This window comes from Maylandia zebra, linkage group LG11 (assembly GCF_041146795.1).
Source record: "Maylandia zebra isolate NMK-2024a linkage group LG11, Mzebra_GT3a, whole genome shotgun sequence".
NCBI lineage: Eukaryota > Metazoa > Chordata > Actinopteri > Cichliformes > Cichlidae > Maylandia > Maylandia zebra.
The window spans coordinates 14559290-14572964 of record NC_135177.1 but is presented as its reverse complement, the minus strand read 5'-3'; the positions used below and the strand labels follow the sequence as shown (position 1 = coordinate 14572964).

The following is a 13675-nucleotide window of genomic DNA, read 5'->3' as shown; positions in this document are numbered from 1 at the left end:
CACATTTGGGTGACTCTTCCAGCTGGGCCTCAGTAGTGCTCTGCTCCTCTCCTGCACAGATAGCAGCTTTCACTGAATCCGCAGAGACAAAGCAGCCTCAAGTTTCCTCTATTATACCCATTTAAAGCCACTCGACTGTGAGAAGAGTTTTAATGCAGTGCCACTTAGAGGGGAGAAAAACAGCCTTAAAAAGGTGCATTTGTTCACCAATTCATACAGGTTCACTTTTCAGTCCCTGTGTGGATGGCCTTTAAAGGAGCAATGTTTTCATATAAATGAATGTCCAGTCTGCTTTTTTTTTTTATGTAGCTACACAAAAAAGAAAACTCTTTGTATCAGGTGAAAAGATTCCTCGAATTTACAAACGCATTATAGAACGATAAGATCTGCAGAGCAAGCTTGCAGGACAAGCTGAATCAAAGTATCGTGGTTCTCTATAACATGGATTCATCATGATTAAACACCGTACGCAACAAGACTACTTTGCTTTGGTAGCTTTAGCATGAGTTTCAGAGTCAAAAAAGAAGGCATTAACCTTCACTTGGACTGTGCAGTGTGCTTTGATGCAAAAAAAACAAAATCAACAAATATTCTGTATCAAGCACCACAAACAGGACCCACACAGAACTCTTGAAACATAACCACAGCTGTAATTGTGAAACAAGGTTTTTTCTTCCCCATCTAGCATCCTACTGATTGCAGAAAACCTGGGTTTTCAAGGCCTTTGACTATAATGAATCAATAAATAAATAACACCTATATTCCACGTGTCTTTAAACTCTACATGAGTTACTAAGCATCTCGATCAGACCGTTTCTCCCCATCAGAATAACAGCGCGGGTCCCCTCCTCCGCCCTCTCCATCTCTCATTACACCCAACGCTACAAGACCCCACCACAGAAAAATCTATAGCCATCGATCCCTACGCCCAGCCGCGGTCGCCACAATTATTCTTGAGGAGGAAACGTTGGCGATAAATTACATGTGCGCTTTTCATCTGTTGTTCTGCGGGGTGGAGCACTCCCAGGACCAGGGTGGGGATGGTGAGGTGGGGTAGTTAAAAAAAAAAAAAAAAAGTGACAGGTTGCTATCAACATTGTACATCTGACTGCTAAAAGCAACATAGACCTTTCAGTCACCTTGTAACCTTGAATTGACTGCAAGCATGCATGACTCGGGTTAACCTTTGCCTTTAATAGGTACACTAATGACTCTTATAACTTCAAAAAGAAATTCACCTTAAAAACATATCTGTATCCTTTACCAATTTAAACTTTGGATCTAGCCTGAATTCATTTGAGACTGTGAACCCTGACCTCATACATCAGTCCTGAAGGCCAGATATACAAAGCTGCAAACAAATGCAATTCAAGTCACAGATCACGAACAGCTATGCAACTGAGTGTGCGCAAAATCCACACACTAAAATGTCCTAAAAACACAGCTCCCGCTAATACATTTGCACTCAGAGCCCTTAAACTTTTTTGGGGGCTATTTGAAAATAGCTATCACTTCGTCTCCTTTGTTCCCATGGTACACCTCAACTCTCCGCCCTTTACTGGAATTAAATACGCCTTATTGCGAGACAATAAAAGAACTTTGAAGTCAAAATATACAACCCTTCTTTGCATGTGTGTGCGGATACATATATATGTGTGCGCCTGTGTGCGTTTTAAATAACCCCGGAGGAGTCTGCATGCAGCTATAATTGCCTCCCTCATTAGTTATGTTTTAGCAGGAGCGGATGGGAGGGCAATTAATTTTACCGCTTAATTTTTGACACGGAATCCGCTGTTGTATTGATGTGCTCGCCATTTTGGGTCTCATTTTTCAGGGAAATTAATTGACAAAGTGTGAAGATTTATCAGCATATCGCCAGATTAAGCGACAAACTGAAGCAATGAGGAAATCCATTGTGGCCCTGTCGCTGTGTCCAGACCTCCTCTATGCACTCCACCACCACCACCACAATGCCCAAGAGCCTGGGAAAAACTGGGTGGGTCGGATTCAGTCCACTTATTTATTTTTTTGAGCCGCTCATTCATCAGCCGTTACAAATGACCCTGGCGGCTGTCGACCACTAGATCCCCCATCCACGCCCTCTACCCCCCTCCCTCGGACTGGTCTGTGAGCAGAGAATGATTAACATAAAAAACACACAAATCAGAGAGCAACAGTGAATCCCATTAGAGGCAGGAGAAGGAGCGCAGAGATTTTAACTTTTTTTAAGCTGTCCTTTTAGGGAGCGGGGCTCAGCATGTCACAATCAGCAACTCTATCCATGGGATCCCACTAACTTGATTTTGGTCATCTAGACGTTGCGTTTTCAGTGGGAGAAACCTCACCTGACTGCAGGTTTCCCCAACCTTATAAACAATATATTTGAATAACGGCCAAAATTAGCACCACTGACCATGAAGTCAGTTTCAGGATCATTAATATGCACATTTTCATGACCAATTATCAGTGGCCATGAGTAACAAGTCTTTCCCTTTTCTCGTATCCATGGGATGACTATTATCTATCAAGCAAATGTTAATGGCTGATATCTTAGAAAAGAAAGCAGTCAGATAAATGATGTACAGGAGGGAAAGGAAGAGTAAGAAGAACAAAAGGAAAAAAATATCGTAGGCGAGTTAAGTACCCATCAACTGACTCATTAGAACCATTGATGACTTTCATGCCAATCACAGTTACAAGTTTGCAAGTAGTTAAAGCAAACCCTCATTAATAAGTATTTATTTCTTGTAGTCAGTAGAATGTTTTCACATTAAATCAAGGATATGAGGTTACTGAAGCTGTTGGGAAAACAGTAGGAAAGGTGAAGCTGGTGGTGCAGAGCTGGTGAGTGTGAATGTTTCTATTTTGAAGCATGTGTCTGAAAAACAAGTATTGTAAGATTTAGACTGACTCTGAGACGACCAATGAAGTTTATGTTGAAACTCCAGCCACTTCTCTCTGAGACAGACACAGTGGGCAAAGGCAGTAAACGCAGGCTGAGTGTGAGAAAAAGTTTTTCTGGGGTTAAAATTTGTCATATTTAGTGTAAACTTTGCTGTAGGCTGAGAGAACTCATCCCCCTCTCTGTCCCTAATACCTCCAGAATGCAGGGGTGTGTCTAAAGGTGGTCATTGGGTGTCCACCTCTGAAATTAAGCTTTAGCTACTAAATGTCGAGCAGATTTCAATTGTTAAAATGAAATATACATCTACTAATAAACTATGCTATATTATTATAGTTTAAGATATGCAAAGAAACAACTTTTTCCCCCATGTATCAAATGTTAAACTGAAAACTTGATCGGTCACAGATGCTCTGCTGTTCATCTTATGTCACTCTATTGTACCTTTATGTACCACTGAACATTATATTGGCACATGAAATGCTAACACTCATAAAATAGGGCATAAAATATTTTGTAGCTTCTGAAAAAAGTGGTTAAAAAAATCACCACAAAGCAATATTGAAGTCCAAAATAAGTTAAATAAAAGCAGGATTCTCATTTCAAACCAAGAAACAACAAGTGACAACTGTTGCTAGCACATTTCAACAGTTGGAGCTAGCTAGCAAATAAAGAAGTACCGTCACCTAATTTTGGTTTCTTGTATTATAAGTGTAATAAGGAAATATACAACACTAACTGTCTCACATCCAGTAAAAAATAGTAACTGTTTACACTGATTAGAGATAACTATCAACAGGTAGTCACTACTGCTGCTTTAATGAGTAATATCTAAATGAGGACTGCCGCAGAGTGACTCTTGGTGTGCTGAATTATTGAAAATCCATTTTCAAAAGAGTTCCCTGAAGTTCGGAGAGTGGTAATTCTCTGGTCCTGGTCAGTGTTTAAGAAAACATGCTATTGCTAATCCTAAACTTGTCCTGCTATGCCAAATTATATCTTTTCAGAGGAAGGTTTCAGCATTACTCAAGAATATACATGTTGTTGTCTTTGCATGCCGTTTGATTCCTCAGCCTATGCCCATCCTGCCCATAGTGTTCCAATTTGATGCTCTAACTGCTGTTTTGAGCAATTAGGAATCTTATTTTAAGTGTTATAAACCAATCAAACACACCTGACAATCAGAACTTGTAACTGTGATGACGTTCTCGATGTAGGGATGCTTTGGTTTCTCTTTCCTCGCGTTGTGACGTTTAATTTTACACTTTTACAACTAATGAGCTACGTATCATTACACTCTGCTCCAGTGCAAACACAGCAGTTAGTCATCGTCCTGCGAGCCTCTACATAACCCAGATGCATGTACTCTAACTCGCACGCCCTCCATTACTGACTGCTCTGTTCCCTGGGCAGATTAGTTCAACTTTTAAATCTCCTACTTATTTTATTAGTATTGCATCTTAGCCCTGTGAAGGAGACGATTTATAACTTTTAAACAGATCACACATATGCAGATAATATTTCAGTGTGTCAGGTTGGCTGCTGGAATGTGATTGCAATGATTGTAAAGCTGTAGCTAGCCGCCCTAACCCAGCACCAATTATAACTGGCAAAGGAGTGTCGGAGGTCACAGCAGAGCAAATTGTGTTAGCTTTTTTTGGGGCGTCGCTAATCAAGTCAGGTCTTGATGCTGACTAAAATGAGGTTGTTTCAGGTTCAATCTTAATTCTCCTACTTTTATATTTCTTTTTTGGTCACCCGTGATCTTTCAAGTTCCTATATTCAATCACCCCCCCCCTCAATCGCTCAACTCACTCTCAAGTCTGTGTTTCCCCCTACCAAATTCACACAAACACACACACACACACACACCACAGCATACCATCCCACACCTCTTCAAATGACAGCTAAGTGACAGCGTGACGCCAGCCACTTGATGGGGAATGATGAGAGCTGGAAACAAATGAAAATAAAACATCTAATTATGTCAGAGGCGCCTTGACGTTACATCACTGTTAAAACACATTTAAAATAACATTCAGCAAGCCTCGCACTGACACACATAGAAACCCGCGCACACAGCAGGCACCCGTGACGGATGGAGGGCTCTCCTGCAAGCACTCAGTCAGGCTGTCAGGCCACTGGCTGCTGCTGCTTCTGTCATTGACTTAAAAGGGCATCAAGGAGCCATGTGTGGGACATTACTGAGGCCGAGGGGAAACTGCTGGGCTGCGGCATAAAGACACTTTCAAAGAAACTGACTTGGGCTCCTATCGAGGGGCTCTTATTCAAGACAATATCCTCCCACTGCACCATCTGTCCATCCAAAGTTTTTAGCAAGTTAAAGAAGAAAACCACACAATTCAAAGCAGTCCTAAAGTATTCTTTACTGTATGTACAGAAATGAAATGGAAGGATGGAATCAGAGGGGAAATGCACAATTAAAGTAATCATTCATCTCAGTGCAAAGACTCACTGGCTGGTTTCATCGCTTCTAATCAAGCGATTCACTTTGTAGTGGAATAAGAAAGCAGCTAAATTACTGATTATTGATTGGTTATTGGTTAGTTATAAAAAGTAGTTTCCAGGTGAGGTTAGAAAAGATCTTCTGAATTGCCAGTTGAATCAGTGTTGTATCCAAAAGCTGTCGATAAATAACAGATTTTTAAAGAAATGGGAACCTTCTAATTCCTAATGCTTCGCTTTTTGGATCAAAGGTTGGATACCTATATGAAAGGACAGAGAATCATAAGTGGGTTTTTCCTGCTTTTTATTTTTCTGAGGCAGCTGCAGCTCAGGCAGTAAAGCAGGTTTTCCACTAATCGGAAGGTCAGGGTTTGATCCAATTATCGAAGAAAAAAAGCCTGTGGTGTAAAGAGCTTTCAGCGGTCAATAAGACAAGAAAAGTGCTACATAAATGTAGTCCATTTTGCATCACTGAAAAAAACCCATACACACAGGATTGGTGTAAAGCAAGGGAAAAAAACAAAAATACTCTCGACGATCAGATGGACTTGATGAACACACACTCATTGACCAGCTGGATTTGAGGAAGACACACTTGGCGACCAGATGGATTTTTGGGGAAATACACATGACAACCAGTTGGATTTGAGAACTACACACTACCTTAATTTCCACAACATTCGAGCATCCAAGTCTGGAGGATGGCACAAAACAAAACAAACACAAAAATTCAAACATCCCCGTGCTGTTTTGCTCGTCCCTTTGGCTATTAATTGGCCGATACAATATCATATAACAGTGACAGTCCTATCGGGTTCAGAAGGTGTGTTTAACCATCTAGCAAGTGTCTGCAAGAGCGCCAAGAACTAGTTCTCGACTTTCCCTGGATGTTGAAAATCAGTACAGATGGACAAGCTGAGGCTATTACCGGCCAAAAACTTGCATATATTTATTCCAAACAAAGCTGTGAAGATTCATAATTAATGTGAGAATTTCACAGTTCACATAAACTTCATTTTGTTGAATAGCAGATAGCAGCTATAGAGGAATGAAAAAGTACATTTTGTCTGATCCAACCATAGCCTTTCTTGATAAATAACCCTTTGTCCCAGACTCATAAAAGCACTGATTGCCTGTATATACATATAAAAAAAAAGCTAATCCCATGAATTTTGCACTTCAGAGTGTGTCAGTCAGTGTGTTTATGGAGGAGCAGCAGCAGTAATGGTTCACAGTGGAGGTTGCTAACTCTGTCTCACCCGTGTGCGTCCTGTAGTGGTCCTTCATGGCTGACAGGTTGAGGAAGGCGTAGTGGCAGGATGGCCAGGCACACTTATATGGTTTCTCTCCACTGTGCAGTTTCATGTGGTTGTTGAGGGCCCATTTTTCGCTGAAGGAGCGCTCGCACAACTCACATTCAAACTTCCTGCAAGAGAATAAGATGGGGCAGGTAGGAACGAAGAGGAGGAGAAGGAGGGGGTGAGGGGGAGAAACAAAGGGTTATTTACTGATCCCGAAGCTGACGCAAAACGCTAGAAAAATCCACCCTGTGAGAGAGGAAATGGAGGTTGCTGGGTAGTTGCACTCACAACCACGGACCAGAGGGCCATATGATTGTACGCTGTACATCTACGCCCACACTCGTGCACACACACACACTCAACGCACACAGAATGCAGCTGGCTGCTGGTGTGTCATGTCTGTATAAGCAGGCATTGATTTTTCTGTCCTGGCCTGCCACCTCCACCATTTATTCTCTGCTTTGCACCAGGGCCCAAAGGACTAGAGAAATTCTGTTACAGTCCACACACACATACACACACACACACACACACACCCTGCAGGGCCAGTGGGGAGAATAGAGTTCACCTGTCCAGTGTCCCTGACCACTTAGCCAGGGCTAAATGAACAGTTAGCAACATTTTACCTCCCGCTTCATTCTCTCGAGGCCCTTGTATTAGAGCTTCCCTCCACCCAAACTAATCGTCTTTTTTTGTTTTGCTTTGTTTTTAACTAACCGCTCACATCATCAACATCAGCGCTCTCACCTAGCTTTAGATTATCAGTATCAATCCAATGAATGTAAAGCACGATGTAGCGTTTGTTGAGGTATTTTGTTATAAAAGCCCCCGTTATGCGAATCAGGGCAAAACTGTGAATATGCATGTCATTCTGTCTTCGCTCTGGACATCTGTCTATTTTCGCACCCACGCCTACGACCGACAAAAGCTGCATGTTCGCTCTCTGTCTTTTTAAAAATATATATTTATTTTTTTTAATTCAGTGTGTAGGATGTTTGCACCTATAGTCATCTGCTGTGTTATTAAGCTTCACGAATAAAACACAAAGAACTAAGGGGGAAAAAAAAACAATAGAAAAAGCGCGCGCTTGAATTAATCTTTACCCCCGCGCTATAATTTAGCTGCAGAATGACTAATGTGCGAGTCATAAACAAATGAAGTCGGGTTTTGGGGAGCATTCGTCTTGCAGCGAGGGCCATGTTATTTTAGGGAGGGTGGCTGTCTTTAAGTCCTGATTGTGTCGCTTAATCCCCGTGGTATCTGTTTCATAGCGAGCAGCATGACACTCACCTGAACAAATAATGACTCCGAGCAGCATGTAGCATGTGTCTGAATCAATAATTCAAACTCATACATCTTCCTTACTGGAAAGGGGGTTGTTGTTGGTGGTGGTGGGGGGCAAAGGAGAAAGAAAAGGAGGCAGGGAAAAAGGAGAAAGGAGGGAATTAAAGCTGGGGTGGTGGAGGAGAGGAGAGAAGGGAATGGTGTTGGGGGGGGTCCTGGCTTCCGCATCAATCTATATGTTCCATAAAGATGAGTCAAAATGTGATATGGGTGTCAACCTGCACCGGTTCAGACTAACCTCACGTTACCAGACAGGATGGAGGAGATTTAAAATGGCACCTTCATCACCTGGCTGTAAGTGCAAGTGCATTTATAAATAGTTCCATTTTCCTCTTGTTCTCATCAACGGACTTGGCAGGCATTTTATTTGATCAACAGATGGATGTCTGCATCTGCATTTCCTTCCCTTTCCTTCCTCTCTGCGGTATTTATAGAACAGCTCGTCGCCTGTGCCACCACGGGAGAGGTAAATAAGATGAGTGAAGAGATGCTATCTTTTATTGTAAGCATTATGCACAACACTCCTGCTTTATGAGCTAAACGGGCCATTGTTTATCACAGGGCGTAATCGCAAAGTCAGGCAGGCAGGCAGGCCTTTACGTGGGAACGAAGCATGCTGGGATGGAGGTAAAAAGAGAGAAAAGGAAGAGGAGAGGAGAGAAGATGGAGGAGTCAGTGCTGGCAGAGTTGACTATCAGTGGGGGGTTTGTAAGGATGAGAGGAGGGTTTGCGTCTGTTTTTATGGGATCAGATGGAGCGCTTTGATCTTGTCCCCGCATGTCAGATCCCGTCACGATCCACCGTCTCGCCCATACATATGCATACTGCCTCTAAACAGCTAGGCACCATGCAAAAGAACCACGGTGAAGGGAAGAGAGAGAGAGACAGAGAAGCGGTTTGGTGAATGGGTTTGTGTATGCATGTGTGCGAAAGAGCAGGGAAGGCGAATATGGGGAGAAAGAAGAAAGGCAAAGATGGAGGTTTGGATATGAAAAATATTTGGAAACTTTTTATAGGAGAGGAAAGAAACTAAACAAATATGTGCCAATTCAGTGTCAACAAAACCCAACAGAGTTCTCAAACTATTTTAAGAAGGACTTATTGGGCAGGGATTGTGTGGCTTCAGGAAATGACCTGTTTTGCTTTCAAACCTCCACGTTTATCACTCCTTAACGGGGACCCTTCATGCTCACTTCCTACTCCATTTTTTTTTATTCTTGTACTTTGAAAGAGCAGCTTTATGTGATTAATGGTTCAAAATAATCCTTTTTTCTCTCATACCAGACCTCAGTTCATCAACTACGCAACATAAATTATTTTTGCTGCTCTTGCTTTAAGGCTACTTTCTTCTGATTGGCTACCTTTTGCAAATGGAAGGTTTGAACAGGTGGGTGGAGCTTCTCTGATGACAGCCAGAACTGTACACCTAAAGCGACTGCATTAAGGATATGCGCTCTCAGTGCCCTTGACTCATGAGGATAACGCACATATACACTGACCACTCTAACAATGTAATATCGTATAAGTCAGAAATGAAAGAAAATAACCTAAATGTAGGACGGGCACAGTGATGACATTTTTTGCAGAATACTGTCTCACAAATAATTACAATAAAGTAAAATAAAAATAAAAATTAAATTAATTAGATTCTGCTTCTGCTACCAAAAATCGGGGTTAGACAGAGTTTTACACATAGATCCTCCTTGTATTTGACATAAAATCAAATACACTGAGCTACGTGCTGTTACGACCCCTCATGACAAAGGAGCAGACAAAAGTAGTTGCACTGGAACTGCTAACACTTTCAAATAAAGTTCACCTTCATGGTCTTTTCGCGCTACTTCAACTAAAATCCAAAACTGTCCCACACTCAAGCTGTGAACTCCAAAAATCCATTTGGACTGGAATCTTCCAGTACTTAGCTGGTTCACTAGTTCACTAGTGTGTCCTTGTGTGCAGAGGAGCACATGCAAAAAAATCTCAATACAAAGCAAACAAGTGGACAAAACCAGCCTGACGAGAAATGACAAAAACAGGCTCATAATTTTACCATTTATTTTGTCAAGAATTCAGCTGACATTCTTATGTAAACAAAAACACATAGAAGCACAACACGCAACTCCGAGGCCAGAAGGAATTATCATTTTTGTCAGCGTATGTGCGCAAGTAGGGCAATCGTGGCTCAAGAGTTGGGAGTTCGCCTTGTAATCGGAAGGTTGCCGGTTCGAGCCTCGGCTTGGACAGTCTCGGTCGTTGTGTCCTTGGGCAAGACACTTCACCCGTTGCCAACTGGTGGTGGTCAGAGGGCCCGGTGGCGCCAGTGTCCGGCAGCCTCGCCTCTGTCAGTGCGCCCCAGGGTGGCTGTGGCTACAATGTAGCTTGCCATCACCAGTGTGTGAATGTGAGTGTGAATGGGTGGATGACTGGATATGTAAAGCGCTTTGGGGTCCTTAGGGACTAGTAAGGCGCTATATAAATACAGGCCATTTACCATATAATCCATCCATCTATCTGAGCTCATGTAAAGGTTTGTTTGTGATTGTGCCACTTGTGTTTCCAATCTATGTTAACTACTCATCAGGTATATTAATGTATAGATTATATTTGTTCAGTTCTAATCTTAGTGGCAAATATGTATTAAAGTCATCTTTGGATCAAAATAGGCTTGGTCCTCTTTATTCACTTACACTAAATTAATGATTATTCACTTAATCACTTGGAAGAGAATTAAATATCTATATCTATATCTACATAGATGAATAGGGTACAGCTTTCATTTTTACATATGACGTTCACAACGAGGTGTGTTTTCGAGAGGTTAAATGACTTGGATTTATTGGCTTATGCTTTGTTCTTAGCACCGCTTCACAGATCTCAAGTATTTCCCCCCGAAAAATAAAAAAAGATGCTGATCCACTTCTTGGTACAATCTCTTCTTTCTGTTCTGGTATGTTATTTGTTGTATATCTGTCGTTTAGCGTGGCGTTACTCATCCAGACTACATCTAGGAAACGTGGAGGGAGCAGCTGTGATTGGCACATGCAGGCACGGGATCGGGAGCTGATTTAGGGGGTGTTTGATTTGGATTTTCTTTTTGCTTTGCTTTCTGTTGGCTGAGCATGCATTCTCAATATCTTTCAATTGCACTCAATTATGGGAAGCCAAAATCATGTCTAAAAACTGCATTACAATTTCCAGCATTTAAAAAAAAAAGGTTTGTTAGTAGATAACAAGTATTCTTGAATCTGAAAAACAATTTGGCACTCTATATGTTTGGTCTTCTTGGTTTTAAATGACCACATACAGAAAAGGATAAAGCCAACAGATGACTGTTTTAACTGTGAAAATACATTCAAATATAAAAAGAGACAGAGACAGAGAAACCCATTAGTTAATTTTTTCCCTTCTTGTTTTGCATGTTTTATTTTCATATTACTGTCAAGCACTGATTAGCTAAGGCCACAGAAGGCAAAAATCCCATCTGTAATCTGAAGCAACTTCTACTTCTACTCGTTATATCACTGCCTTTCAGCCTCTTGCGTGTCTCCATCTCCTCCTCATGTTTTTCCTGCTCTCTTCCTTTTTCCCTTCTGATCACAAACCAACACGACATGATTGACACCATGTGTGGATTTATTCAGAGATGCAGGTGACTCTCCTCCCTCCTCATTCAGCAAACTGCATGCTACTGTGTCTATACTGTCACTGATTACCATATCTATACTGTAATGTGATCCTGCTGTCAGTTCAGCCATATAGAGCTACTGTCAGAACATCACAGGCCACACTGGCCTTAATTGAGACAGAAATCCCTCAGGAGGAGCCTCTATACCTCTTAACAGGCCCAGAAAGGAGGACCTGACTCATTACCATATACTCACTATCACCCCCTAGTGGTGAGGTGGTGCCATGTTTAGGGGTCCTCACAGAGGATGTGTTAGTATAAACAGTAATCATGTGCTGTTGATGTACACTGAATGACAGAGTGTTAAAAAAGAGCACGATTTTAGTATGATTAAGACTAAAAGATGCAAAAAATAATTCTCTAACCAAGAAACAGACATTCTCTGATGTCAGTGGTAAGAGTGGCAGTGTCACCTCTGCTCCTCCTGACTACAAGTGCCCATCAAACTTATCTATTTATTTTTTAAATCAACTGTACTAATTATGTTGGCTGTTTTTTGTTTTTTTGGATGGCTAAAATTTCTCTGCCTGGTTTCCGTGCTGTGTTGGCCGGTCGCTGTAAGAGGAAATAATCTGTCGATGCTCTCACACTGTAACACAAAGACAGAAAGAGGGAGAGAGGCCGACTCTCGCCTCAAGCCAAACTGACACAAACAGACAACTTCAAAGTGAAGACTGTTGTTTATTTGGCGAAGGGAAAGAGGGGGGGAGGGAAAAAAAGAGAGAAAATTTATCTGATATGCAACTGTCAGGAGAGCATTTTCACATGCAAAATAGCGAGTGAGTGAGAGAGATTACCTGGAGGGAGGAACATGACAGCATTCACTAGGGTCAGGATGGATCATCATCTTCAGCCCCCACCTCCTCCTCCTCCTCCTCCTCCTCCTCCATTGCCTCTCTCTTTCTCCCTCCATCGCTCTAACTTTATCTCGCTTGCTCTTTTCCCTCCCTCCATCCTTCCGTTTTTTCCTCTTCCCCCCATCCCTTTTCTCTCTCATCCTGTTTTCAGACTCCATCACTCTGCACTTCGACAACCCGGCAGCTTAAATCCAGACTAAATTAGCTGAATGAAGATTAAATCATTTGGCCTTGAGCTCTCCAAGATATTGGGAGGAAGACTGAGTAAGCCTTAAATGGTGTCTGACTGGGTTCGGACCTATATATGTGTCTGAGGAGAAGCTATTCCTTCAATGGCAGTCAATTGAAACCTGATTAGAGAGGGGTGTTGGGTAAAAAATGGCTAAAAGATTAAATTCCTGGGACAACTGTTTCCTAAGTAAGGGCGCCGGCTTCGTTATTTTTCGTTTGCGCGCACTATGTTGACTGACGACAGGCTTGTTCCCGGGCTAAGATATTGAGCGGGGCAACATCATCGCTCACAGCGCTTAGGAGAAACGCTTCAGAGAATGCGCTGTAGTCAATGTGGTCTGTGGGTACTCAAATCAGCTTCCTAGATGGTGCTAGTTTAACCTACAAATGAACAAAGGCATCCATCCCTGGCCTGCTGCATGAAACAAAAAGGACAAACACTGCAGTGAGAAAAAAAAGAAGAAGAAAGAAATAAAGAAAAAGAAGAAGAGGAGACTCTCTTAGGAGTAGGTCTGCGCAGAAGGGCATTTTAAAGTGAAACAGCTACTGAGTTATATCACACTGAGACCAGCAGGAGTGTAAAGCCAGCATGTCACACAAAACAACAGCTAAAACCTCCATGAAGAGGCCACATGTGTCTGCAGAGCATTGTAGATGAATCTCCTCGGAGAGGAGTGCCGCTGCATATGACTGCAATATAAACAACGGCACACAACAGAGATGCAGCTGCTGATTTATGTTTACCTTCAATCCCGAGAGAAAGAGGAGGAGGAGAAGGCAAAGACGAAAAAAAAAAAAGATAATGAAATAAATAATAAAAGACCAGGCCCATCAGATAAGCTCCTGTTTATCCCGCTGTAGGGCAAATACAAATTGTCAATTTAATGAA

At 42.0% G+C, this 13675-nt stretch overlaps 1 protein-coding gene across 3 annotated transcripts in view; it reads right to left on the bottom strand.

The window, feature by feature from the left end:
• Positions 1 to 13675, bottom strand: part of znf407 (zinc finger protein 407) — a 161700-nt gene that overhangs the window by 62469 nt on the left and 85556 nt on the right. For all 3 annotated transcript variants that reach the window (XM_004566810.2, XM_076889826.1, XM_076889827.1), the window contains exon 6: positions 6628 to 6794. In XM_004566810.2, the coding sequence (XP_004566867.1) occupies positions 6628 to 6794 (167 nt within the window). The remainder of the gene's footprint in view (positions 1 to 6627; positions 6795 to 13675) is intronic.